This window comes from Salarias fasciatus, chromosome 8 (genome assembly GCF_902148845.1).
Source record: "Salarias fasciatus chromosome 8, fSalaFa1.1, whole genome shotgun sequence".
NCBI lineage: Eukaryota > Metazoa > Chordata > Actinopteri > Blenniiformes > Blenniidae > Salarias > Salarias fasciatus.
The window spans coordinates 8,534,980-8,562,317 of record NC_043752.1 but is presented as its reverse complement, the minus strand read 5'-3'; the positions used below and the strand labels follow the sequence as shown (position 1 = coordinate 8,562,317).

The 27,338-nt window shown below is 41.7% G+C and overlaps 1 protein-coding gene and 2 long non-coding RNA genes across 3 annotated transcripts; all 3 read right to left on the bottom strand.

Moving 5' to 3' along the window:
- Window positions 1-235: 235 nt before the first annotated feature.
- Window positions 236-2,653, bottom strand: LOC115393740 (bone morphogenetic protein 2). The gene is made up of 4 exons (XM_030098849.1): window positions 2,398-2,653; window positions 2,138-2,277; window positions 1,090-1,206; window positions 236-907 (listed from the first exon to the last, which is right to left on the bottom strand). Exons 1-4 carry the CDS (start codon window positions 2,651-2,653, stop codon window positions 236-238), a joined length of 1,185 nt encoding a protein of 394 aa, XP_029954709.1.
- A 4,795-nt stretch (window positions 2,654-7,448) lies between these two features.
- On the bottom strand, window positions 7,449-15,029 carry LOC115393864 (uncharacterized). The gene is made up of 3 exons (XR_003931978.1): window positions 14,949-15,029; window positions 11,719-11,798; window positions 7,449-9,447 (listed from the first exon to the last, which is right to left on the bottom strand). It is a non-coding gene; the product is annotated as an uncharacterized LOC115393864 (long non-coding RNA).
- Window positions 15,030-21,635: 6,606 nt separating this feature from the next.
- LOC115393481 (uncharacterized) lies at window positions 21,636-26,804 on the bottom strand. The gene is made up of 5 exons (XR_003931960.1): window positions 26,726-26,804; window positions 26,030-26,109; window positions 22,401-23,444; window positions 22,153-22,317; window positions 21,636-22,076 (listed from the first exon to the last, which is right to left on the bottom strand). It is a non-coding gene; the product is annotated as an uncharacterized LOC115393481 (long non-coding RNA).
- Window positions 26,805-27,338: the final 534 nt, after the last annotated feature.

The following is a 27,338-nucleotide window of genomic DNA, read 5'->3' as shown; positions in this document are numbered from 1 at the left end:
AAGCTGAAGACGGTAAAAGGGAACCTTCCAGTACAATGGTCTTAAGATCATTTCTCAACAGGAATCTAATTAGTCGCCCAAATACAAGAAGTCATTCAGTAGTTCTGCAACCATTGTGTTTGAAAGAAGTCTTCATAATCTGGTTATTGGATGGACTAACAACAGACCAATAAAACCAATCAGACATGCACACGTGCATTGATTTAATCAACTGGGGCAGTGGTCGCTCTCACTGTCACTGGCAGCTGCAGCTCACCGCCACCATGTCATCGTACTGCTTGAGAACCACGTTCTCGTCGTCATCGAAATACAGCAGGCTGATAGACTCCAGTCTGTCAGGCACGCAGCAGGGCGGCTCCACCGCGTCGCCCGACAGCCGGAGCGCGTGCATGATGGAGAGCACGGTGGCGTGGTTGGTGGCGGCGAGGCCGCCGCCCAGCGGGAACGGGCAGGAGCCCCGGCAGTGGTTGGCGTTGTAGCCGCGGGGGGAGATGATCCAGCCCGACCAGCCGATCTCGTCGAAGTCGACGTAGAGGGGAACCCGCTGGCAGGGCCGGGACGCCCTGCTGGACGAGAAACCCGAGGACGAACGTCGCCTTCTGCTGCGGCGGTCCTGAGGGCTGAGCCGGGCTGCTGCGGTGGGTTCCGCTCCTCCTGTTGAGAGAGCATGTTGAAACATCACAGTCTGGCACACAGGAGCATCCAACACCGACACAGTTCTCCCGATCATACCCAAGAACGGCTGGTGTGACGCTCCACTCCTTCCGTCATCTGAAAATATGACCAGGTAGGCGTTTCTGTCCGGCTCATCTTTGCTCTGCTGAGACGAGTCCGGCCAGCTCCCAAAAGGATTTGAAGTCACAACAAGGATCCCATTGCTCTGGTTGTTCTGGATCCACCTTGACACCTTCAAATACAAGATCGAATTGATGCTACATGGACTGCTTTACCAAAAACAACAAGAACCTAAAGGATAGTACTCATGCTGGTGTTCATCCTTTTTTTAAAAAAAAAGGTATCAGTGCATCAGGAGTTTAAACAATACAAAAGAAAGTGCAGACAAATTCAAATGTTGAAAATGTTTCTCACTATTTGAGTGACATTGAAGACTTCCCATCCTTGAGTGTACAGAGGAACACGTCTGGAGGTGACGAGGTTTCCAATCTGTGGCTCATCTCGGCTGTCAGGCACCTCAAATACGTCCACCTGGACGGTTTAAAACACAAAAACACTGGCAATTTAAGATATCAAAGTTCTTTCCTCATATTTTTTCTCCAAATGTTGTCAATGTCACATGATTGGACATTTTAAAGTATGCTAGCTACTCATCTTGGTGGTCAATAAGGTCAATGCCACAAAAATATTGCGTTAAAAAGTGGAGGACCTGCATCCAAAACTTGAAACAATGAATGCAATCAGTGAATGTGCAAAAAAGAAAAAAAAAAAAAAACAAAAATCAAAAGAAACACCAGAATGCAGGAGTGTCAAACACATTTTGGTTCAGGGGCCACGAATAGTCAAGTTTCCTCTTGAGTGGTGGATCCAGTAAACTAAAGTGTCAAAATAACCTTTAAATTTAAACCTTAAGGTTTCATTCGTTTTACATTGAGACTGCAGACATTTTCAGTAGTAATTGTTTAGTTTTATGACAATTTAAACATTTTCATCTCATGTTCTCTGCACCACAACAAAGAAAAACTTTCAAGTTTGAATTTAAAGGTCATTATTTGCACCATTTTACCAGTTCAGTGGACTGCATGTAGCTTATGCATTAAAATGTATTTAACACCCCTAAAAGTCTCCACTAAGTAGTTTCTATAGTGACTGCATAACAGCTGCAGTTACCTGGAGTTGGTCTTTCTACCTAATTTCTGAGGCCCTGTGTATGTTTCTCACACTATCATTCTTTTGACTGACAAATATCGCACGATTAATCGAATTACAAATGAACTGACTCATTACATGGCTTCACTGAGCTGCATCCCTCCAACTGAAATATGTTGATAGTCGAGGTTATTTATTACTGTTACTTCAGTTCCTTTGAATAAACTCATTAATGTATGTGTCTGAGCAGGTGATGCACTAGATCTAAACGTGATTTCCACTGAAAACAACCCGCTGGAGGAAACAGGTTTACCTTGTAGAAGTGAAAGAAGTGCGACTTCCCGAGGAAAAACTTTTGTTTCTTTCTAAACCAGCGGAACTCTGCTTTGATCATCCTCTCTTCTTTGTCGAAAGAAGATAAGTTGAAGAAGTGAAACCTCTCTCCAGGGTGACCTAAAGAAAAATGTTAGACGTTTTAATTTAAAAAGTAACGCACAAAATAGAGCGAGAAACGGTGCTTATTCGTGCGTAATTGCGCATTTGGCACGCCTTTACGCACACTCTTCTACTCACCTTTATCCTCAAAACTCCGCACTATGTTTCCATGTAAAATCTCTTTCTGGGTTTTGGGATTCCCACCGGACACCGACACCGTGTTAAAGAGATCCACCATGAACTCAGGGGCCTTCTTTCCGGGGGCCACCGCGGGACGTCGGGGCAAATCCTCCACGCTGAGCCGCGCGTCCGGCTGCGGGATCCACAGCTGGGAGACGCAGCTCAGCTGCGCAGCCAGCAGGAGGCAGAGGCGCAGAGCAGCTCCTGCTGCCATATCAAGACGCCGGGGAGGAGTGAGAGAGGCTCCGCACCTGCGGGCCGGTGGCAGATAAAGGCCGCCCCCGGATGACACGCTGCCCCCGCGTCTCCAGCCAATACCGGGGGGCGATTAACGTGATTAACGGACGGATCAGAGGAAGGTGTGAACGCCTCTGGAGGAAGAAACAAAGGCCAGAACACACGACTGACCCACTCTGATTTCCTCTTATACTTGGGCGTCAGAGCTGGACTTTTTTTTTTTTTTTTTTTTTTTTGAGAAGGTAGAGAAAATGTGTGACAGTGTCAAACATAAGGCCCATGGACCAAAACTGACTCGCAAAAGGCTCCAACCCAGGACATCAAACCGTCACGAAGATGGCAAAAATTGCTTTCCCTATTTTATTCTGAACAAATGCCAACAACTTCAGTGCTTCACAAAATTACGAAGCACACAGTAATTTGAGCTGTTTTATCTTTTTGAATTCCAGCTTGATTACTTGATATTATTGTTATTTGTGAAAAAAAAAAAGCACGAAAAAAGGGCAGCAAATTTTCTGTGTTATAGGTCAATATTTCATGACTTAAAGTTTGAAATTGTGTTAGAAATTGGAAATTATTCATACATTATGGTGTCACATATTTGACTACAGTGTCAGTAAAAAGCATTAATCGGGCACATCCGCTGGATACAAAAGGTGTTTTTCAAAAGCAAAAACATAAAAAAAACCAGTATTATTTGAAAATATGACATGTTTTTTTTATATTATTTTTATTTAAAATTGTGCACAAGTATCACATTTTGCCATCATTTATCTAAATGATAAAAATCTTAATGATGACTTTATATGTATAAAGCAGCAGAAACATACAAAAAGTGTTTCCAAATGCACAAACTCTGATATTCAAATTTATTATTTTACCCCCAGTTTTCGGAATAAAGTCTGTGTTATTATGACTTCACTGTTCTTTTACTCTCCTGTACTGCTGATCGATGAGAGTTCAAGTTATTTCATTATGACGCCTTGGCCCCGGCGCCCCACCCCGTGTGTTTCTGGGCCTGGTCGTCCGTTATCAGCACGACTCCAGTTGCCGGAGAGCAAACGAATAACGGAGCTGTGACGTGCACGTGACGTGCGCTTTCGGGGGGCGGCCTGTTCCCATTTCCACCAAACGGGTCGCCCGCCTCCCTGCTTGAACAGTGACTCACTTCACATCATCGTGAAGTGTTTATTCCACCATCAGCTCTGATCCCTCATGATCCCCGATCAATCAATCAGCCAGGAGGGCCGGGATCGTCCCCTCTGATGAGCAGAGGCACCTTATCGTCAATCAAATTCATGGTGATTAAACAGGAACGCTAATCCCCTCATTTAGTGGCCCATTACTTTGTTTTAAAGCCACATTGTGAAAGCACCCCCCCCAACCCATCTCCTTTTTTTTGTTTTACTGATCCCTCTCAGCGGCCACACAGTCAGATAAGCCTCTGATTGATTGTGGCTGTAAATAGTGTCAACAAGACACCATGAGATCAACCTGTGATTAGATTAGCTGCTGCACAACTTGTGTTCTATGTTGATTCGCGTCATTTCTGGTTGTTAAAGAGTAAACCGACACTTTATGAGGAATATACTCGGATGAAGTGCTGCGTTGAGGCTAAACCGCCACAATAACGCTGATTATCTGGTTACAGCAGCATCAGCCAGGAGGTGGGAGATGTCAGGCAGGAGTCGGGATGCTAAGGCTTCATGATGGCCAATCGGTCGAGGGGGAAGAGCAGGGAGCTCCAAGAAGCTGGTCGAGTAAAAGAGAAGCCTGAGATGTCTATGAAGTCCACCGAGATAAACTGCTCTCTATCTGGTGGTTTCTACGTCCTCTACACAGCCTATAAATGTACTGTTGGGTCGGTGCATTTCCCTGTTAAATGGGAGAAAGATGGGAAAATAGAGTCTCAAGATATAGGTTCATCTGTGGATTGAACATCATGGTTCGGGTTCCTCAGGACATCGATGGATTCACCTGGAGGGACGACTGGGAACAAGACCAAAGTCCATTCATTTACTCTTCGTCAGGCAAGTAATCACAACTGATCACTTCATCGTTTCTTCCAAACTAAGATGATGACCGAATGTATGGGGAAGATGTAATTTGCTGAACTTGTTTCTTCTTGTTTCTAACCTTAACCCACTGAACATACTTTCAGTAAAAGCACACATAATGCCGTTACTTCTGTGACTTCAGAAACAACTATTAACTTATATTTTGATTCAGCTTCTGTCAGAGAGAAACAGCTGAACGCCCGAGTGACTCTGTGCTTCCCTCTGTGCACGTAACACACGGAGCGATACGAGACGGCCGGCGGGTGTGGGATGTCCTCCAGTGTTGACACTGACCGTGTGCTGGTTCCCGATAGGCTTAAAGGGAAGCCCTGTGACGTAGATGTTCTCAGACCACGGTCGGCCACAGTGGACCGGACTGATTACCAGCAGGCACTGCAGGCTGGAATGGAGCTGCAGCGACTCCGTGGGCCGGATTTCCAGTTCAAAGATGGATAAATTAGTCCAATTATTTTCATATCAATACATCAGCTAAACTGAGTGAGAAGTTGTTCACTCATGGGTTGTCAACACTGAACAGTGTTGGATGATAGATTCATGTAAAATGATCAATGTAAAATGATCAATGACTCTCAGTTATTCATCACTTTTTCTTTGCTTTAGAAAATCCACACAAGCGCTTTACATTGTTATATTCACCCATATTCACACAATGTTTACTTGACAACCTTTCAAGTGAAAATGCATCATCTTTGCATTTTTTCAGAAAGATTTTACATTTAGTCAGTGGCAGTGTTTTCAAACAAATGCTATTTCAGTATTCCGTTTTCACTTATTATCATTTTCCTGCAAAATTATATGTATGTCAGATGTTGAAGATGAAGTTTTACCTTTTTGCTGGTTTTACACAGCAAAAAAAGGGCTGTATTCAGGAGTACCCGGGAAGAGGATACAGCTGGTATGCAGGTCCTGTGCCTGCAAAAGGCTGCAGACAGCCAGTTTCAGGAGTCTGCCTTACTCGGTGCGACTTGGTCTTTCTTATGCTCATCAATATCAGCAGTTTGCACCTGATATGTTGAGTTTGCATGTTCCTCCCTGTGCTGGTTTGTGTTTTATTTTGGGTCTCTTGACTTCCTTTCACCAAATCACTGTAGGTCAAAACTTTTCACATTGAATTCATCAAATCTTTACAAAACCTGAGCAAGAAAAATAAGCACATTTTCAAAGTATGCTGAAATGCCCTCTTTCTGTAGCAGGTGGTCAGGTAGCTGACATATTGATTCATTTGCTCAGTTGTCACTCTTTTATTTATCTGCTATTCTTACTAAAACACTGCAGTCACCAGTAAAGTTAGTTTTCTTTGTGACTTGGAAATATATCTTGTCATTGTGAAGGACTTGGCTGGATGCAGTGGCTCACATTGACCAGGAGATGGCGCCATTGACTTGGATATAACTACACAACAACCCTGCAGCTCAAAATGGCAAAGGTCAGTAGAGACTTTGGAACACCTTGAGGTTTTCGAGGGAAACTTCATGAAGACTCTGGTTCTTAAATTTAGACTTTCTTTAAAGGATTCTGAGATCATCCATCATCGTCTTATATCACGTTAACCAACAAATACACTCACCACATCTATCTTCATGTTTCGTCTTTTCTGCAGACCATCACTGCGCTGTGTTACCTTTAGGGCGTCGTGCTCTCACCCAGGGCTGCCTGGCTCCACATCTGACAAGTGTAAGCCATGTGTTAATGACTCTGTCTCCTGTTAAATACGTCTGAGAGGCAATTAGAGACACATGGAAGGCATTTGCTGCGAGCGCTGGCCACTGCTGCAGCGCTGCTCCGGTGAATAATGAAGAGCAATACAGTCACGGCCAAAGTGGAAACATATGACAAGGGTGTCGAAGGCAGCCACAACGTAACATGGCTGATTTTTTTTTTTTTTTTTTTTTTTTTGGTCTTTCCGTCACTTCTGATGACAAACAAGCAGGGTGTTTACCGGTGCCTGAAATCTCAGTGTCACAGAAACGCATTTGTGCGTTGAAACATTGTCCATTTACATAGAAATGTCAAGAACTCTGAAAATGATGGAGTGAGCATGCCAGACCACAAGGTGGTGCTGTTTGTCGTTTGTGTAATGAAACCTGCAAGGGATTAATGTTATTTTCTTCACCGGTATTTACTGTGTGAATATGCAGGAGCTGCCTCGACCTCTGATCTGCTCTCGTTCTCTTCGACCTGACGATGCCAGAAGTCTCAGCCAGTCAGAGAGCGTGAGTCTGAATGCTGATAAACTCTGGCTGCTCATCGCCAAATGTTTCCTAAAACTCCTCAGTGGTCAGTGCGACAGCTCTCTCTGAGTGGAAACTGACATCTGGCCTTGGAGGCCAAAATGTTATCTTCATTTACAAATCATCTGTAACTCCTTCAGCACCGAACTGAAACTGTTACAGGTACAAAGTGATGTTGTGGACTTTAAAAAAATAAAAGTTCCATTCTGCTTCAAGGTATCAGAGCAAATCAAATCCAGACTTATTGTTGCAGTTAAAGACGACGGCATGAGATGTGCAGTAATTTAAGGATCTGTTTTAATGCTTTGATTATTTCTTTAAGCGCATTTCTGAAATAAAATGAAGTGAATAACAGTGTAATAACAGTTATTCAGTGTCTTATGATCTGGTTATTGCCAGATAATGAGGTGCAGCAGGAGTGAACCGACACAGAACCATGAACATAATTTCAACCTACTTGCAGTTTAGATGATGGTTTATTTGAAGAGAGCGAAGAATGAACGTTTGTACAACCCATAAATGAGCATAACAACAAAGTTTTTACATCTGACTCCACCAACCAAAGTTCATTTTTTTTCACAATGTAAAGTTTACCTCCTGAAGAGATGTTAAGTTTTATGTGCAAGACACTTGTACAGCCAAAATTAATGGAAAACTGAATTTCTCTCAAGAATACATCGTTTTCAAGACTCTTTGATACAAACCAGCAGCAAGGAATGCAATGATTTAACAATATCTCAACAGAAAATAAAAGAACATTCCACCAAATACATTAACTTTTGGAAACATTTGTGCAAAGTCCATTTAAACAAAAAGCAAAATATAAAAACTTTTCTTTCAGAAAGCCTGAATCATTGTAGTTTTGCCTTACTAAATTATCTTCTGCGCGGAGTGGCTGTCGTGGATCGTTTTTGTATATTTTTAAAGCAGCTTTGTGTCTTAGCGAGGCCGCTTTGCATCACTCATTTTGCTGTCTTCTGTAAGTCTTTCATTTTATATATACATATCTCTTTGCAGTCGGTTTTGAGTGCTTTTTTTTACGGGTATATTTATATGTCCTGCCCCCCCCTTGTGGGCACATGGAAGCACTACAGTCACGCCTGGAAAAGTTTATGAGGTGGAGCGCTTCATCGTTCTTCAATTTCAGTGCATTGGTAAACCAGATCGGGATGGGAGAACTCAAATTCGCCTCAATCCGCAGCCATTCAACGGCGCTGGCTGGTTTAATTTCATGTCATTCGTGTATACTGTTAACCAGTGACTGGAGAAATCTCGAAGACCCGCCTCCTCCAGGCAACGCTTCACATGCTCCGAGCTGTTTATCTGCTCTTCCAGTGCAGATTATTTATAGAAAACGAAGCACATATATTATTAGTATTGTAGTGGTGGATGCCATAGTGGTGGTGCCACAATGCATTATGGGGCAAGATATTTGAGGTTTAAATGTCGTTTTTGTGGCTTTTCTCAAAAAAAATCATGCTGGATAGGGACTCTCCAGGAACAGGATTGAGCTCCCCTGCTGTAAGGCACTGCATCTTCTTAATAATAGTCTATTTCGATTTCCATCATCAGTCTGTGACTGTCTTGACTTCTGTCTGTTCTCTCAATGTTTGCTATCGCTCTGTGTGTTTTTATCAACTTTTGTCAAACTTCTCTAACAGCAGGAATCTCACATCACTCTGGAAACTAGTTGTCGTCGAGGTCTTTGAGGTGGCCTGTCATTTTGTCCAGCTCCTCCAACACCGTCCTTCCCTGCTTAGCTAACTTGTTTATACAGTCGATGGTGTTTACGTTCTCTGGGAACTCCAGAAGTTTCTCAAACTCACAGATTTTGGAAAAACTTATTTCCGCTTGTTCTCCAGCTCTCGTGCTCAGCACGGATGTTGCTTGATTCAACCGATCCGACACTCTCTTTATGTCCTCCAGAGCGTTCTTCTGTCTTGTGACAAGGTCCATGAACGTTTCACCCAACTGCTTTGCACGATTCTTCAGATCTCTTTCCTCCAAGGTCTTCTTTGTATTTGCTTGCCAAGCTTTGTAAAAAAAAAAATCCCGCAGAAGTTATTGATGCCACTGACATCACCCCTCCTCCAGCTTTGGCTTCAAGTGACGCTGATGCTCCGGCTGCACCCGCTGCAGCGAGTGCTATAGCCGCTCCAAACCCTCCAACACTGAACCCTGCTGCAGTCGACTGTTTGGTTTCATCCTGTAGCCTGTTGGCCTCAGCAGTGATCGTCTGAAGCTCATTTAGAGTAGCTCTCATTCTTTGTACATTTTCATTGTATTCGTCAAGAAACAAAGAAGCATTTTGAAAAAGCTCATTCAGCAAAGCGAACAATCGATTGGGTATTTCTCTGGCCATTGCACATTTTGAAGACCAAATTACACAGGAACTGATCCTCTCTGTGGCCTCAGCAGGTGAAAGACGCTCATGAGGATCTGTTAGCCTTTGCGATGCGAGTCTGAAATTTGAAAACAACCAAACACATATAAATGCATTACATACATGTCAGAAAGAATTATTCAATCCCACATTTACACAGCAGCGTTTCAAGTGAAAATGCATCATTTTTGTTTCAGAAACATGGCCAGTATCAGCATTGTTGAAATTTTACTTTTCTCCTATTTATACGGAGATGGAGTTGGAGGATTTTCAAATCACTGCATTTTTAGTGGCTCCAAGCACTGTTGTCATATAGACAGAAAGTTTTGTATTTTCACTTGAAAACGTTGCATTAAATAAGGCTTGAAGCATCACAGCAGCTCTGAATAGGGATGCTTATGATTCATGATTCACTCCATCAAATAAATCACAGTAGCTCTACACCTAGCTCAGATCTGTCTCCAGTTAGCCATTTCTGGAGTCATTAGCCTGAAGGTTAGTTTTTTTTCCAGTAGCACAGTGAAGTACTTATTGACTCTTTCCAGTAATGACCGATAGTATTGGAATTGTTTGTTGTTGAGTTAAAAACATTTTGTTTGCCTGTACTTGAATGTAAATCACTTAAATACTGATCATGTTTGAGACAGAAAATAGCTCATGTACAAGTACAGCCCGAAGGTCGATTATCAACTTTGATGTCACGTCATCTTGACCTCTGACCTCATGTCTTGGACACTTGGCTGAAGAGAAGAGCAGAGCTGTGGACCAATCACCACCTGGTGGTGAGTTGGATTCGCTGAAGAGGAGGAAACTGGACAGAATTTACAGGTCCAAACATGTTGTGCGGGTCTGTTGGGAACGTCTGGCGGAACCTTCTGTCAGCAGGGTTTTCAACTCCTCAGCCTTCCTGGGAAAGTCTATTCCAGGGTACTGGAGAGGAGGATTCAACTGATCGTCGAACCTAAAGTCCAGGAGGAACAATGCGGTTTTCATCCTGGTCATGGAACACTGGACCAGCTCTATACCCTCCATAGGGTGTTCGAGGGTTCATGGGTGTTCACCCATCCAGTCCACATGTGTTTTGTGGACTTGGAGAAGGCATTCGACCATGTCCTTGGAGTATCTTGTGGGGCTTGCTTTGGGAATACGGAGTCTGGGGCCCCTTGTTAAGGGGTCTCTGTATGGTCATACGGTCCCTGTATCACTGAAGCAGGAGCCTGATCCACATTGCCGGCAGTAAGTCGGACCTGTTCCCGGTGCATGTTGGACTCCGGCAGGGCTGCCCTTTATATCCAGTTCTGTTCGTCATGTTTATGGACAGAATTTCTAGGTGCAGCCAGGGGCCGAAGGGGGTCCGGTTTGGTGGCCATAGGATTTCATCTCTGCTTTTTGCAGATGATGTCGTCCTGTTGGCTTCATCCAACCCGGACCTACAGCATGCACTGGGGCGGTTCGCAGCTGAGTGTGAAGCGACAGGGATGAGGATCAGCACCTCCAAATCCGAGGCCATGGTCCTTGACCGGAAGAAGGTGGCTTGCCCCCTCCAGGTTGGTGGAAAGACTCTTGCCCAAGTGGAGGAATTCAAGTATCTTGGGTTTTTTTCTTCACAAATGGGGGAAGGATGGAACATGAGATTGACAGGCGGATCGGTGCACCGTCTGCAGTGATGCGGTCGTTGTATCGGTCCATCATGGTGAAGAGGGAGCTGAGCCGAAAGGTGAAGCTCTCGATTTACTGGTCAATCTACGTTCCCACCCTCACCTATGGTCATGAGCTTTGGGTCATGACCGAAAGGACAAGATCCCGTATACAAGCGGCTGAAATGAGCTTCCTCCGTAGGGTGGCTGGGTGCTCCCTTAGAGATAGGGTGAGGAGCTCAGTCACCAGGGAGGAGCTCAGAGTAGAGTCGCTACTCCTCCACATCGAGAGGGGCCAACTGAGGTGGCTCGGGCATCTGTTTAGGATGCCTCCTGGACGCTTCCCTCGGGAGGTGTTCTGGGCATGTCCCACCGGGAGGAGACCCCGGGGAAGACCCAGGACTGTAGAGACTGTCTCTCTGCTGGCCTGGGAACACCTCGAAATCCTCCTGGAAGAGCTGGAGGAAGTGTCTGGGGACAGGGAAGTCTGGGCATCCCTGCTGAGATTGCTGATCCTGTGACCCGGTCCCAGTTAAGAAAATGGATGGATGAATGGATGGATGGATAAAAAAGTGATCATGTTGTCAGACGGGTTAAAATCCTTGAGCTGAGTTGAATTTTTTCCTGTGATTTTTTTTTTTAAAGAAATAACAGCAAAAAAAGAAACATTTGTGTTCAGGACTGGTTGGATTGTTCTGTTATCTGGAACTCACCAACAAGTTAGGTGCTCGTCGTTTCCACCATTGGTGCAGGCTTCTGTTGGTTCTCTTGGTTTGTTACCATCGAGTAAAACCTGAAGACATGCAAAGATGAGTGAGGTTAAACAATATTTTACATTTTTTTTTAATGCACTTGTGTCTTAGTCAAACAAAACATTTTTTATTTGTATAGAATCTTTAGAATCTATAGAATCTCACTGGATGACTTTAGAAAACCTTCATGATCCTGTTGTAAAACAGTCCTGAAAGGGATGTTTTCTTAAAATGAACTTTTCAATACTTATAAAGGAATTTTAAAAAATTGTGGAAGTGATCTTGATGAATAAATTACTTGTCCCATAAAAAGTCATTAGTTCCATAAAATCCCTGAGGATAAGAACATGTCCAGATAAAAAATTCCACATTTTCTTCACATTAGAGAAAAATTCCTGTTCAAATACTTCATAAAGTTAGTGTGAAAGTAAATATTACTATGAAATCAAACAAAACTATCATCAAAAATGTCAATCTCCAAAAAATAAATAAATAAATAAATAAATAAATAAAAAAACCCAAAACATAAAACGCAGGAGTTTATTAGGCTGAAAAAAAAGAAAAGAAAAAAACAACTGTAAATCATAAAATGAAAACGTAAGAGCACTGTATTGCTGTTTACTTGATGAATCCTGTTGTGGTTCCTGGTTCCCAACACCGATAAGATGAAGAGTTTTTAAGAAGACAGAGCAAGATGAGAATTCATTCAATTATTTTTTTTTTTTTAATAACTTTATTTAAACAGGTTTTCAGTTATATAAACAAGTAAGCAAACAGACATACAAAATGGCAAAGAAGAACATAATCCCATAACCCTCCCCATATACCCTCCCGTGGGACCAAAAGTACACTAAAGGAAGAGAGAGAGAAGAGAAAAAAAAAAAAAAAAAAAAAAAAGAGAAGAGACCCATTGATATCTGGTGAAATTTCAGACGTGCAAGGCCATAATGATCTTGGAAGAGTGATAATGACGATCAATAAGGCATGGGCAGAGCATGGCATAATTTAAGAGAAGGGGTGACTAGCATCACTGTTAAAGCTGTCAGTGTCGAACTATAATCTCGGTGGACTATTCAAACAGGTCAGCTAAGCCTGTCGTTCGGATGACATAATCTAGGAAAAATGTGACTTCTTCACAAACTCAATAAATGGAGACCACACTCTAACAAATTTGTCATCTGACCCATTTAATGTATGCCTGATTTTTTCTAGTTGGAGTAAAGACAGCACCTCCTGAATCCATCTCCTAAAGGGTGGACATTTGTCGGACTTCCAATTAATTAAGATCAACCTGCGTGCTATAAGGCTACCAAACGCTATTGCTCTCTTTTGAGAGTTTGTAGTATGTGTTACCATAGGTACGACTCCAAAGATGGCCGTTAATGGGTTAGGATTGAGAGATGTATTGCATAGAGCTGATAGACAATGGAATACAGAGCACCAGAAATTTGTGAGGCGGGGGCAGGACCAAAACATATGACCTAGTGATACTAAGTTGGCACACCTGGGACAGATGGGCTGAATGGATGGATATATTTTTGCTAGTCTGTCGTTAGAGTAATGAATTCTATTAAGGACCTTAAATTGTAGTAACCCATGCCTAACACATATAGAAGAGGAGTGTATGTTAGTAATGCATTGAGCCCAAACATCATCTGTAACTGCGGTACCGAGATCCCGTTCCCAAGCTTCTCGTGTTTTAGTTTGCAATGGAGGGTCAATGCTTTGTATTATTTTATAGCTCCTAGAAATTAGACCCCTATTCCATGGATTTAGGTTTAGCAAATTATGAGAGACATTTTTGTCCGGGGGCTTTGGGTAAGAGTGAAAAGATTTAGAAGCGAAACTGCGGACTTGGAGGTATCTGAAGAAATTAGATTTTTGGATATTGTGATCTTTTACAAGGAATTCAAAGGAGAGGAAGGAATTTTCATCAAATAGATCATCAAAAAAGACCAAACCATGTCTGCGCCAGCCAGCAAAATTTGAGTCAGTATGTGAGGGAGCGAAGAGGTGGTTATGGGATATAGGAAAAAGGCCACTCATCTGATCAAGGTTAAAGTGCTTGCAAAATTGTATCCAGATTTTAATGGAACTTGAAACAACAGGATTGGAAAAAATCCTATTATTGGTGCACAATGAGAGTGGAGCCGTCACAAAAGAGATTGGTGATATTGATGCATGTGATGAAAGTTCCATTGATGCCCAAGCGGGCCCATCATTGTCAGAAAATGTTGATATCCAGTATGACAATTTGGAAATATTCGATGCCCAGTAATAGTAAAGAAAATTTGGGAGACCGAGCCCTCCTTCAGGTTTGGGTCTTTCAAGATAAGTTTTCTTAATTCGGGGTATTGAGTGGTTCCATATGAAAGCTGAAATACATTTATCTAATTTACCAAAGAAACATTTTGGGAGCCAGACAGGAATTGTCATAAAAAGATACAGGAATTTTGGTAATACTGTCATCTTGAGGGCATTGATACGGCCAGCTAGTGAGATTGGAAGGCGTGACCACCTTTCTAGTTCTTTTTTTGTATGTTCTAATAAACTGTCAAAGTTTACTGCTCTAAGTGTTTTAAATGAGCTGGTTACATTCACACCTAGGTATTTAAATGACTGACGTTCAGTTTTAAATGGGAACAAACTATAATTTAATGTTTTACTTATGTCATTAATAGGGAATAATAAACTTTTTGTTAAATTTAATTTATAGCCTGAAAAACTCCCAAATTTCTGTAATAAAACTAAAAGGTGGGGAATAGACTGAAACGGATCGGTGATAAAAAGAAGCAAATCATCCGCATAGAGCGCAACTTTGTGAATTACGTCTCCTCTCTGAATGCCCTTAATTCCCTCATCACCTCTCATCGCTATTGCAAGAGGTTCTATGGCTAAGTCAAACAAAAAAGGTGACAAGCAACAGCCCTGACGTGTCCCTTTAAGAATAGGAAAATATGAAGATATTAAACCATTTGTTTTAACAGCCGAGGTTGGGTTGCTATAAAGAATTTTGATCCAATTACAAAATGTTTCACCAAATCCAAACCTCTTCATGACTGCGTGTAGGTATACCCACTCTATTCTATTCATTCAATTATTTTATGATGTTAACGTTTCAAACAAATTCCATGAACAAAACTATGCTTTTAAAAAAAAATCATGTAAATACAGTCCTACCACAGGCTGACCTGTCAGTGCCACAGAGTCATTTCCCCGAAATGGTTTGACTTCCCTTCAGCTCTCAGGTGTGTGTCAGGCGTCAGCTGCTGTTGTTGTTGGGAGGCGTGTTCCTTCTTTGGCACTGTGATTCAGACCAAACAAGTTTTCCTGCTTTCTTACATTAGGTGTGGCGTCACCAGAAGGTTGGACATATTTTGAGGATGGGCATTTCTGTAATGACAAAAATGAAAGTAATCTGTGATTGTTTTGAATTTACTGAACAGCACATCTTTGTCTGAATGTGGATCCTTTAAATCGTACTTTTCACTCTATTCACTCCCCTTCAATTCGATGTAGATGGAACGCTTTCTCTTAAATCTCCGCCTCATAAAACCATCAAAGTGCAGTTTGATGTCATGTTGCAGCGAAGGGAGCTGAAAGTGAGAGGCTCTCCAGCCGGGGCTCTGGAAGCCAGAGCGTTACGTTAATGCTCGCTGGAGCCATGAGGGTGACTGGAGGATATCCTCCTCCACCCTGGAGCAGGTGTGGGGGTCAGGTAGGAGGGACCAGAGGACTTCCTGCTTCGTTCCAACATGGATGAAGAATTGGCTTGATGAATCATTTTCATCTGTGCTCAAACAAATGGAGTTTTTCATTAATTTGTTATCAGCTACAGGAATTATCCTGGTGTGTTTGGAGTGTTTTCCAAAAGTTGTGTTTTCAACACCACTGTCATGTAAACTCGGCCTCAGCTCACTGTTTCCTCGACTGTTTCACAATAACTTGCCCAGTTCGGCTCATCACTTGCTTTTGTATTACAGTTTTTTCTGCAAGGGATTAATGTTCTTTTGTTTACCGGTATTAACTGTCTGAATATGCAGGAGCTTAATCGACCTCCGATCGGCTCTTGTTTTCCTCGACCTGACGATGCCAGTGAGAGAGCGTGAGTCTGAATGCCGGTAAACTCTGGCTGATCGTCCCCAAATGGTTCCTAAAACTCCTCAGTCATCAAATGTGACAGCTCTCTCTGAGTGGAAACTGGCAGCTGGCTTTGGAGGCCAAAATGTTATCTTCATTTACAAATCCTATGTAACTCTTTCAGTGCTGAACTGAAACTGTAACAGGTACAAAGTGATGTTGTGGAATTTTAAAAGGAAAAGTTCCATTTTGCTCCAAGGTATCGGAACAAATCAAATCCAGGCTTACTGTTGCAGTTAAAGATGACGGAGCATTGAAATATATGCAGTGATATAAAGATCAGTTTTAATGTTTTGATTATTTCGCTAAGAACACTTCTGAAATAATGTGAAGTGAATAACAGTGTAATAACAGTTATTCAGTGTCTCACAATCTGGTTACTGGTGGATAATGAGGTGCAGCAGGAGTGACCCGACACAGACCCTCAAACAGAATTTCAACCTACTTGCAATTTAGTTGATGGTTTATTTGTAGACAGCAAACAATGTTTGTACAACCCATAAATGAACATAGCAAAAGAGTTTTTACATATATTGTCCTGACTCCGCCAACCAAACTTTACTGTTTTCACAATGTAAAAATTTACCTCCTGAGGAGGATGTTAGATTTTATATGCACAAGACACACGTACAGCTAAAATTCATCAGAAAAAAAATTGACATTAGGAATTTGCCCCAAGAATACATTGTTTTCAAGACTCTTTGATACACACCAGCAGCCAAGAATGCAAATAATTCAACATTATCTTAACAGAAAATAAAAGAAAAACATTCCACCAAATACATTAACTTCAGGATAAATTTGTCCAAAATCATTTACAAAAAAAAGCAAAATATAACAACATTTTTCCACAAACCCTGAATCATTGTAGTTTTGTCTAAAGGTTTCTTCTGCCCTGACCGGCTGTCGTGGATGTTTTTGTATATTTTTAAAGCAGCTTTGTGTCTTATTGAGGTCGCTTTGCATCACTCTCATCATTTTGCTGTGTTTTATATATTCTCATATCTCTATGGTCAGTTTTGCGTAGGTACATTTTGTTCCTTCTTTCATAATTTTTTGTTCGCTTTCAGCTTCAGTGTCTGTGACAAATTCTGAGTCCTGTATTGAACCACTTTAGTTACTTTGTCACTATATGGAGAAGGTTAAATTTTCTGTCTGGTGGCTTTGTGTGACTGCCCTCAAATTCAAGGTTGTTTTAGGCATTTCTTTGGCATTTTATCTCTCCATTTTTTTTCTTTTTTTGTGCCTTTTCTTGCGGTAACTTCCTGTTTTGTGTTAATTGTCACTTTACGCTCACACCGATTCTTTAGTTTTACATCTCAAATAGTTTTGTGATGCACTTTTTGTATTTCTGACTTTCTTAAAAGTAATTTTGCATCTTTTGTATCTCTATCTTCTGTCTGTCTTTCTTCAAGTCTCATAATTGTTTAAGTTTCTTGTGATATTAAGTTTATTCATCCAACACTTGTGCATTTCCTTTTCCATCATCATTCTGCGACGGTCTTAAAGGTGCTGTAGGCAGGATTCCACATCTCCAATGGTGATTTGACCCATCTAAAATGGGGATTTGAAACCCAGCACAGCCAATCCTGTCCTGTTTTCTCTGACATTACGCCCTTACGCAAGTTAAGCCCCTCCCACAAGAACGTGCGATGGACGCCCCTCGACCAATCACTGTTAGAGCTTCATGGGCTGTTCTGATTGGTCAAAGATACCTGGAGCTGTTGAGATTCCTTTTCAGCTCAGAATAGAGAGAGATGGAAACGCTGCGCCTTCGCGGTACTGCAATTATGCTACACTCCAAAAGGATTATCAATGGATACGCTAACATTTAATCCAAAGAAAACACAGAAAAATTAGCATTGACTAGCAAAATCCTGCCTACAGCACCTTTAACTTCTGTCTGTTTTCTCAATGTTTGTTGTCACTCTGTGTGTTTTTAATCAACTTTGTCAAACTTCTCTAACAGCAGGAATCTCACATCACTCTGGAAACTAATTGATGTCGAGGTCTTTGAGGTGGCCTGTCATTTTGTCCAGCTCCTCCAACACCTTACTTCCCTGCTTAGCTAACTCGATTATACAGTCGATGGTGTCTGAGTTCGCCGGAAACTCCAGAAGTTTCTCAAACTCGCTGATTTGGGAAAGACTTAATCCCGCTTGTTCTCCGGGTGTTGTTCTCAGCATGGATGATGTTTGATTTAATCGATCTGACACTCTCTTTATTTCCTCCAGAGCGTTCTTCTGTCTTGTGACAGGGACCATGAACGTTTCACCCAACTGCTTTGCACGAATCTTCAGGTCTCTTTCCTCCGAGGTCCTCCTTGTTTTTGCTTGCCAAGCCATGTTTCCCCCAGTGTATGCACACCAGCAGTGGCGGACCGTGCATTTCACACTAAGGCCTTCAGAACAGATCCGCCTGAACCAATCCACCTCTCAATAACTATTTTGTCTACAAAAAAAAATCTTATTATGCAGATATGCATATAAAGAGTTGTTGCACAGCAGATAGATACGTGTGCAGCCAGAATAAATGCCTTTGCTGAAGTGCACAATTCTCCTACTACATCTGTGCACATACAATGAGCATCATCAACTTAATAAAACAGCAATATTATTTAGGAAAAGAGGAACGTTTTACTCACCAAAATCCCGATTATTTGAAAACAAAATACATCCTCCTTTCCTTCCTCAAAAAGAGTTCAACTGCTCTGTCATATAGATTATCCGTGCGTTTCAGCTCCATAAAGCCAGGGCTGAAAGTCCAGCTTGCCCTGTGGTATTTATGGCGTAAGTTTTATTTCTCTTCAGGGCTTCTTCTTCTTCTTCTTTGGAATAATTGCTGTAGGCGACCAACAACTTAGGTGCATACCGCCACCTACTGTATCTCTTGGTGAATGTAAATCAGAGGGTCTGGATACGCTGTTGCTAGAAGCTAGAAGGCGCTGAGTCGCCAACTCGAAATCTGATTGGTTGAAGCAGCTGTCTGTTTGACGCTTCACTTTACTTCACTGCGCCATCGGGAACGGATAGCGAAGGCCTCGGGCAGATTTCTTTGGCCCTAGCAACAGATGATGCCTGAAATCTGATTGGTTAAATGATTTAATGTGAAAAAAACATGTCTGGAAGCAGCGCAACCACGGAAAACTATGAAAGGAACTGGAACATACCGTTTGGAATCATTTATTAATTATTTATGGACAAAATATAATTTACATCAGTCTGTAATTCAGATAATTTTTAGGCCAGCAGAGAAGGCTTTGCAGGCCCTGACGGCCCACCACTGCACACCAGTATGATCCCAAAAATAACAGGACCTCAGCAAGTTTGCCACCAGACAGTCCCAATGCACTTAGGGCCAATCCCAATTCTACCCCTTACCCCTACCCCTTAGCCCTTGGCCCTACCCCTATCACTCTCCTACCCCTTTTAAGAATAGGGCTGAGGGCGAGGGCTATCTTTGCAGCACTATGAAATGGGACACCCCTTGGCCCTTTAAGCCCCGCCGCGCTGATATGACGTCATAACATGCGCCGCCAGAAAGACCGTAAACCCAGCTTTGTTCTGTTCTTTTCTGGCAAGAAATGGTCATGGCGCCGAGTGTGCAACTCGTAGCTGTATCTTTTTTTCTTGCTTTATTTTTTCGTCTTTCCACGTCAAGGCGAAGAAGACTACGAAGGCGTGCGTTTTCTCGACAACTGGCTGCTCTGTCTGAAACTTTTCTGGTATGTAGCAGTGCACTTTTATCTGAAGTAGAGCCTGGCTATAACTACAATCAGCGAAAATCTAGGTTATTACAAGCATACGTAACGCAACAACCATCGTACTTTACGTAAAGCAGATACAGGTATTAATTAATTATATGTAGTTTAGCCGATGTGTGGTGGGTGTTGTGTAGCCCACAATGCTTGAAATTCATTTTCCTCCGCTCATCCGAAGTCATGTTGCGGGGCAAGCAGCCGGAGAAGAGAAGCCCAGCGACGACACGGGGCTTTCTGAGCAACAGTCGCTCCCACAAAGCCTGGGTCGTCCCCTGGGTCTCCTCCCAGCTTTTCATTGTATTGTGATCTTTAACAAAAACATTTTAAAAAATAATTACAGCCTTTACCTTTACACACAATTATAAAAATTATAATACACGAGTTTCGCTCAATGTTGTTTGCATGTACCTTATTACAACACACACACACGCACACACACACACACACATACACACACATACATATATATATATATATATATATATATATATATATATATATATATATATATACACATATACTTGTTATGATATTAATAACAATCTAATTTTCTTATTTTTCTATTTACAGAGAGGATATGGACCACGCTATTGTCAGCTGAACATCAATGTCCCCATCTTGAGACTTTGGTTTAACGTCGAGATGGAACTGAAGGAAGAGTTTCGTCTTTCCAGAAGAGCCATGACCAATCTGCAGAGACTTCTGAAGAGAGACCAGGACCATGGCTGGGGGTATCAATTGGAGATCCTGATGTACACCTACTGGCTTGCTCATGGACTGTCCTATCGTGTTGTGGCCAGCGTTTTCAATATCCCCAAAGCTACTGTTCATCGTGTTGTACACAGGGTGGCAAATTACATTTGCCGAAATTTGGGGAGGGCTATAAGCTTCCCTAAGGCCGATGCAATGGATGAAATAGGCCAGGGTTTTGCTCGCCTCTCTGGAAGTCCTGTGTTTAGTTGTGTGGCTGGTGCCATAGATGGGTCGCATATTCAAATCAAACCCCCACATCAGTGTCACATGGACTATTTAAATTATAAAGGCTTCTATTCTATAAACATGATGGCAATATGTGATTCAGACGGACGTTTTTTGGATATATTTGTGGCTTATCCAGGATCTGTACATGACACAAGAGTGATGAAAAACAGCACATTCTGCAGGGCTCAAGCCTACCCCCCTCCTGGATTCATTTTAGTAGGTGATGGTGGCTATCCCTGCTTAGAAACCCCAATCACACTGATTACTCCCTACAAAGAGCCCGTACATGAGCGCACCGAAAGAAGATTCAACTTCCATCATTCAAAAGCAAGGAGCATCATCGAAAGAGCTTTCGGAATGATGAAGACAAGGTGGAGATCGACACTTTTCAAAGCTCTAGAAGTAAAACACACATTCGCCCCACTTGTCGTTGCCACTTGTGCTTTTCTGCACAACATTTGTCTGGATGATGGAGACCAGCTTGAACCAGACAATGACATTTTAGAAGATGTGTTCGAACCTCGTCCTCCACGAGAGCCGTTCTTACACAACGAGGCACCTGCCAATGCGAGAAGAGATGGAATGGCAGCTATGATGAACAATTGATTTTTGTTTTAACAGTGATTTGTGTATATACTTGATTTGCATTTTGTTTTAACAGTGATTTGTGTATATATTCTTGATTTGCATTTTGTTTTAACGATTTGTGTATATTCTTGATTTGCATTTTGTTTTAACAGTGATTTGTGTATATACTTGATTTGCATTTTGTTTTAACAGTGATTTGTGTATATACTTGATTTGCATTTTGTTTTAACAGTGATTTGTGTATATATTCTTGATTTGCATTTTGTTTTAACAGTGATTTGTGTATATAGTTGATTTGCATTAGTTTTCTCCAACTTTTGACTTTTTGCATTGTGTGCTCATTTGAAGAGAAATAAAAAAGCAAAGTTTAATTGTTTATTTTTTCCACACTCAAAAACATTTCTCACAAAACACACGTAACTTTTCAAGTACTTTGGCTTATACAAAAACAAAAAAATGTGCAAATTTGAACAGTGCAAATTACCATACAATTGTAAACATGAACACAATTACCCTGAACTTATAGAAACTTATTAAAAAAAAAAAAAAGATAAGGCCTAAAAATTAACATCCAACTTGGCTACATTTTGTCCACCATTTTTTCAAAAAGTTCAAGGAGCCTGTCTGTCTTCCTCTCACTCTCCTCATGTCTTCTCTGCTCCTTGGCTGATTCCTCTTTCAGAAATTCCAGCAGATGGTGAGACTTCCTTTTCTTTTTTCGTGGGGAGGGTGATTCTGGGGGAGGCGTCGGCTGTGTGATGGTGGAGGATGGAGTGGCAGCACTGGCAGGAGTGGAAGATAGAAGTGAAGCTGAAGAGGATGCCCCAGATGTGCTAGGCTCCACCATTTCCTAGTATTTTAAAGTAAAGAAAATTGTAACTTGTGACATTCTTAAAAATACATAATTTTAAAAAGTAATAACTTACCATCAATAAGGCTGTTGGATCCTGTGAATAAGATGCAACAACTACAGGGGGGTCCACCGAAGGTCTGGATCCCAGCACCCTGTGCATCTCTTCAAAATAGGGCCAATTGGCAGCAGTGGTTTCCCCCTCCTCTGTGCCGGAGCCAGACTTTACAAGTTTCAGGTCCTGCAACAAGAAATTATGGATATTAGAAATGATCGAAATTACCTTAGAAATTACTTTTTTTTTATAATGGTATTATTATTTACCTTGTATTTCTTTTTCAGGTTCTCCCACTTTTTGGAAGCTTGCTGGGCTGTAACTTCCCCTTCCAAGCCATTGTCTTTCAAGAATGTCCCAAAGTAATACATATATGTTTATATAAACAGGTTTTATTGCTAACATATTATAGCTTAGACGAATAATATAACTTACTCCCACTGTGTTTTGGCGCTGTATTTGGATTTCAAGAACTTCTCTTCATTTTCACCTCTGAATTGAATTAGAAGTCGGGTTTCATCGGGGGTCCCTGTGTCAAACATATGACGTTAAAACCATGATAAAATATGACTTTAATACAGTGATTAGTGCTCTTCAGAAGTTACAAATTTACGATCGGAAACGGTGCTACGCAGCGCTAAAACGTTAATCCATGACTGGGACACTGTCACGCTAGTATATCTACACATTTCAGTAAAGAAAATACACTTTTTATAGCTTTTTAAATAGTAAACGGAAAGCAAGCTTACACTTGTGCGACTCCTTGGTGGGCGCCATGTTGTTTTTTTTCTGGCCAATGTGAAACTCCATCTACCCCTATTGAGAATAGGGAGCATCGATGCAGACTTCGCTGAAAGGGGTGAAATAGCCCTTCCCCTTACCCCTACCCCTATTCAAAAAGGAGAATTGGGATAGCCCTTAAGCCTCGTGAACGCGCATATCAAAGGGGTAGGGCTAAGGGGTAAGGGGTAGAATTGGGATTGGCCCTTAGTCCAAGTAGAACTCCAAATGCTGTCATGCCGTTCCCCTTGTAAGTCGACCATTTGGTTTCATTCTTTAGCCTGCTGGCTTCCGCAGCAATCGCACAATGCTCTTTTTCAGTAGCTCTCATTCCCTCTATATTTTCATGATATTCATCAAGAAATAAAGCAGCATGTTCACAAAACTCTCTCTGTAAAACAAGCAATCGATTTGGTATTTCTCTGGCCATTGTACATTTTGATGACCATCAAAATTCCACAGGAACCGATCCTCTCTTGGCTTCGGCAGGTGAAAGATGCTCATGAGGATCTGTTAACCATTGTTATGCGGTTCTGAAATTTGAAAACAAAAAAACATATTAACACATTACATACATTTCAGAAAGAATCATTCAATCCCACAGTTACACAGCAGCGTTTCAAGTGAAAAAGCATCATTTTTGTTTGAGAAACCTGTTCATGGCCGGTATCAGCATTGTTGAAATTTGTTGGACGATTTTCAAATAGCTGCACTTTTAGTGGCTCCGAGCACCGTTGTCATATAGACAGAAAGTTTTGTATTTTCACTTGAAAATGTTGCATTAAATAAGACTTGAAGCATCAGAGCAGCTTTAAATAGTGATGCTAATGATTATTTACTCCATCAAATAAATCAGAGTAGCTCTACACCTAGCTCAGATCTGTCTCCAATTAGCCATTTCTGGAGTCATTAGCCTGAAGGTTCAGTTTTTCCAGTGAAGTACTTATTGACTCTTTCCAGTAATGACCGATAATATTGGAGTTTGTTTGTTGTTGAGTAAAACACATTTTGTTTGGCTGTACTTGAATGCAAATCACTTCAATACTGATCATGTTTGAGACAGAAAATAATTCCTGCGTTTTTCTTGTAATTTCATGAAACTAGGATGTTGGTACATGTATGAGGCTTTTTATGGTTAAGAGGAGGCATAGTGTTCAGTTTTATTGTGGGCATGATGCTTTGTGATTACTTTCACCTTCACACTTCATGATCGACGTTTTATTCAAAATTTTTGATTCATTTATTATTTTTTCTTGTGGTGACAGACCAGACTAAGAGCACTTCAGAATCCTCCAATGTCATAAACAAAATCAAGGCCTGTTATGATGCAGCCGGGGCTCCGCCCTGGGGCCAGGCCTGGGGTTGGGGATTGCATGGGAGGCCGGGCCGGGCCGGGCCTTTGCCCTTGGGGCCCGGCCGGGTTCAGGCCGAAAGATGGATGGCTTATTGGTTTTCGTTAAGAAACTGATCATGTTGTCAAACTGGTATTTAAAGGTACTTAAAGGTTGTATAGAGGATTTTCCATGGAGAGGTAAATCTAGTGACGGTTAGTCCTTTTTGAAATGCTGTGCATGCGTGACCCACATCCCCTCCTCCCCTGCTCTCTACGGAGGACCGCCTCCTCCTTACGTAGAAAGTAGCATGTAGCAACTTAGCATCATAGCGCTAACACATAGCTACCAACGTGCCCTTTTGAACAACACAAAACACAGCGAATATGAGTAAAATCCTGTACTTGCGCCAAATCCTGTACCTGAGCCGTCCCTGCTCTCGGGTGGATCAGAGGAGGACGGGGAGGTTTGTGTGGAGCTGCATGACTGGAGCAGACGCTCGGAGCTCACAGCTGATCTGTGTGCGCTGCAGCCTGCAGGCGTAAACAACCCCCCCCCCCTCCTCCTCTCACTCTCCGGACTTTTTCATGCAAGTTTTGTTTTAAGATTAAAACATACATTTTTGCCAAATGGCAAACACATTGCAGCTATGATTAAGACAAATTGTCTCAAGTCTACAGGTGAAAAGGTGTTGATAGCGGCAGCAGAGCTTAGCATGGGTGGAGCAGGGTGGGGCGTGTGGGGGAGGGGGGTACGGAAAGGGCGTAGGAGCATGACAGCTACACTACAAATGTACAGAGGTTGATTGACACGTTAGAAAACCAATAGATAACGAGGCTACCTCGGTATTCATTGGCTAAAGTAATGTTGGTTTTACAAAGTCCAGAGTTGATTAGTTTTTGTTTTTTTTTGATCACGATAAAAACAAGGCTGCTACAGCTTAATAACGCCATTTTTTAGCTTTAATCATTTTTGTTGGTAATAAAGATCTTCTATACAACCTTTAAGACAAGATTTGTGAAAAAATACAGATGCATTTCCAGTTTATTCAATGCTAATGGGCCGTGAAGCATTAAAAACCTAAAATAACAGGCCAATCCACATATCTGTCTGTTGCCTTATACAGGCTGTGTGCCACAGAATTTGTTGCTGTTCGGGGTCTGAATTTCTTGCCCAATCGTGGGGATGTGACGTAAATTGACGCTGTATGCGCGCTGCCGGAGGCTCTTGAACAGGAAGAACATGGCCGCCGTGGACACGGACTCAAACACGGATACAAATCGATTCTTCAGCAGCCATCAAACGACCTGCATCCACTCAAAGCCCACAAAAAAGTGCCACAACGACAAAAAAAAGGACTTTATCAGCGTTATCTCGTGAGTCAAAAAAAAAATATGACCGAAGCCACAGGCACCCGAATAAATATTGGATATGCGTTTGATTCATGGAGGGAACTTCAGCTGCATTTGGGAGTGAAAACGGATGCTGACAAAAATCACATAATATGCGCTGTGGTCTTGCAGTAAACCACCACGTAGTAAACAGCATTAGCATCCCTGGTGCTGTGAAGACGGACTTTCTGTAAAATGTTTGTGCACGCTCCCGTGCCGCCTTGGCTGGTGGCTGCAGTTACCCGCAGCGCCTATTGCGGCAGCACTGAGGTAATTTTTGTAAAGTTGCCTTAAGTCCCTTTAAAGGGTTAAAATCCAGTCCTTTTTTTTTAACAAATAACAGCAAAAAAATCAGTGTTGAGAATTATTTGGATTGTTCTTTTATCTAGAACTCACCAACAAGTTAGGTGCACGTCGTTTTCACCACTGGTGCAGGCTTCTGTTGGTTCTCTTGGTTTGTTACCATCGGATCAAACCTAAACAGATTTTAAACAATATTCAAATTTTTTTTCATGCATTTTTGTCTTAGTCACACAAAACATTTTTTTATTCACATAGAATCTGTTTGTGGAAATGACCTTATATTTCACATCTTATATAATAAATTAATAAAAACTCAATCACTAAATTGAAAATAGGAAGTGCTCATGATGAATAAAAACATTCCACATTTTGTTTATATTAGTGTAAAATTCTTGTTATAATCTTTCATGAAATCACTGTGAAAGTTAATATTACTCTGAAATCAAACAAAACTCCTATCAAAAATCTCAATCTCAAAAAAACAAAAACCAAAACAAAACATAAAACATAGGCTAAAATTAAAAAAAAAACCCCACAACAATTGTAAAACCTAAAATATCTGGACTATGAAAATACAGAAGCATTTTATTGCTGTTTACTTGATGAAATCCTGAATCCTGTTGTGGTTCCTGGTTCCCAACACCGATAAGATGAAGAGTTTTTAAAAAGACAGATCAAGATGAGAATTCATGCAATTATTTTATGATATTAATATATCAAACAAATTTCATGAAGAAAACTATGCTTTTCAAAAGATAACATGTAAATACAGTCCTACCACAGACTGACCTGTCAGTGCCACAGAGTCATTTCCCCGAAATGGTTTGACTTCCCTTCAGCTCTCAGGTGTGTGTCAGGCGTCAGCTGCTGTTGTTGTTGTTGTGAGGAGTGTTCCTTCTTTGGCACTGTGATTCAGACCAAACAAGTTTTCCTTCTTTCATTCGGTGTGGCGTCTTCCTTTTCACTCTATTCACTCGCTTTCAATTTAATCTAGATGGAACGTTTTCTCTTAAATCTCCGCCTCATAAAACCATCAAAGTGCAGTTTGATGTCATGTTGCAGTGAGGAGAGCTGAAAGTAGAGGCTCTCCAGCCGGGGCTCTGGAAGCCGGAGCGTTACCTTAATGCTCGCTGGAGCCATGAGGGTGACTGGAGGATATCCTCCTCGGCCCCGGAGCAGGTGTGGGGGTCAGGTAGGAGGGACCAGAGGACTTCCTGCTTTGTCCCTCCATGGATGAAGAATTGGCTTGATGAATCATTTTCATCCTGGAAAAACAGCCAAGAGCTTTTCAAAAACTTTTTCAAAACTCTATGATCATTTTTCAAAACAGTCTTCAGTTTAGTTTGCTTAATCACTTGCAAAGATGTTCTGAGACACACATACATCGCCAGTGTGATGAAAT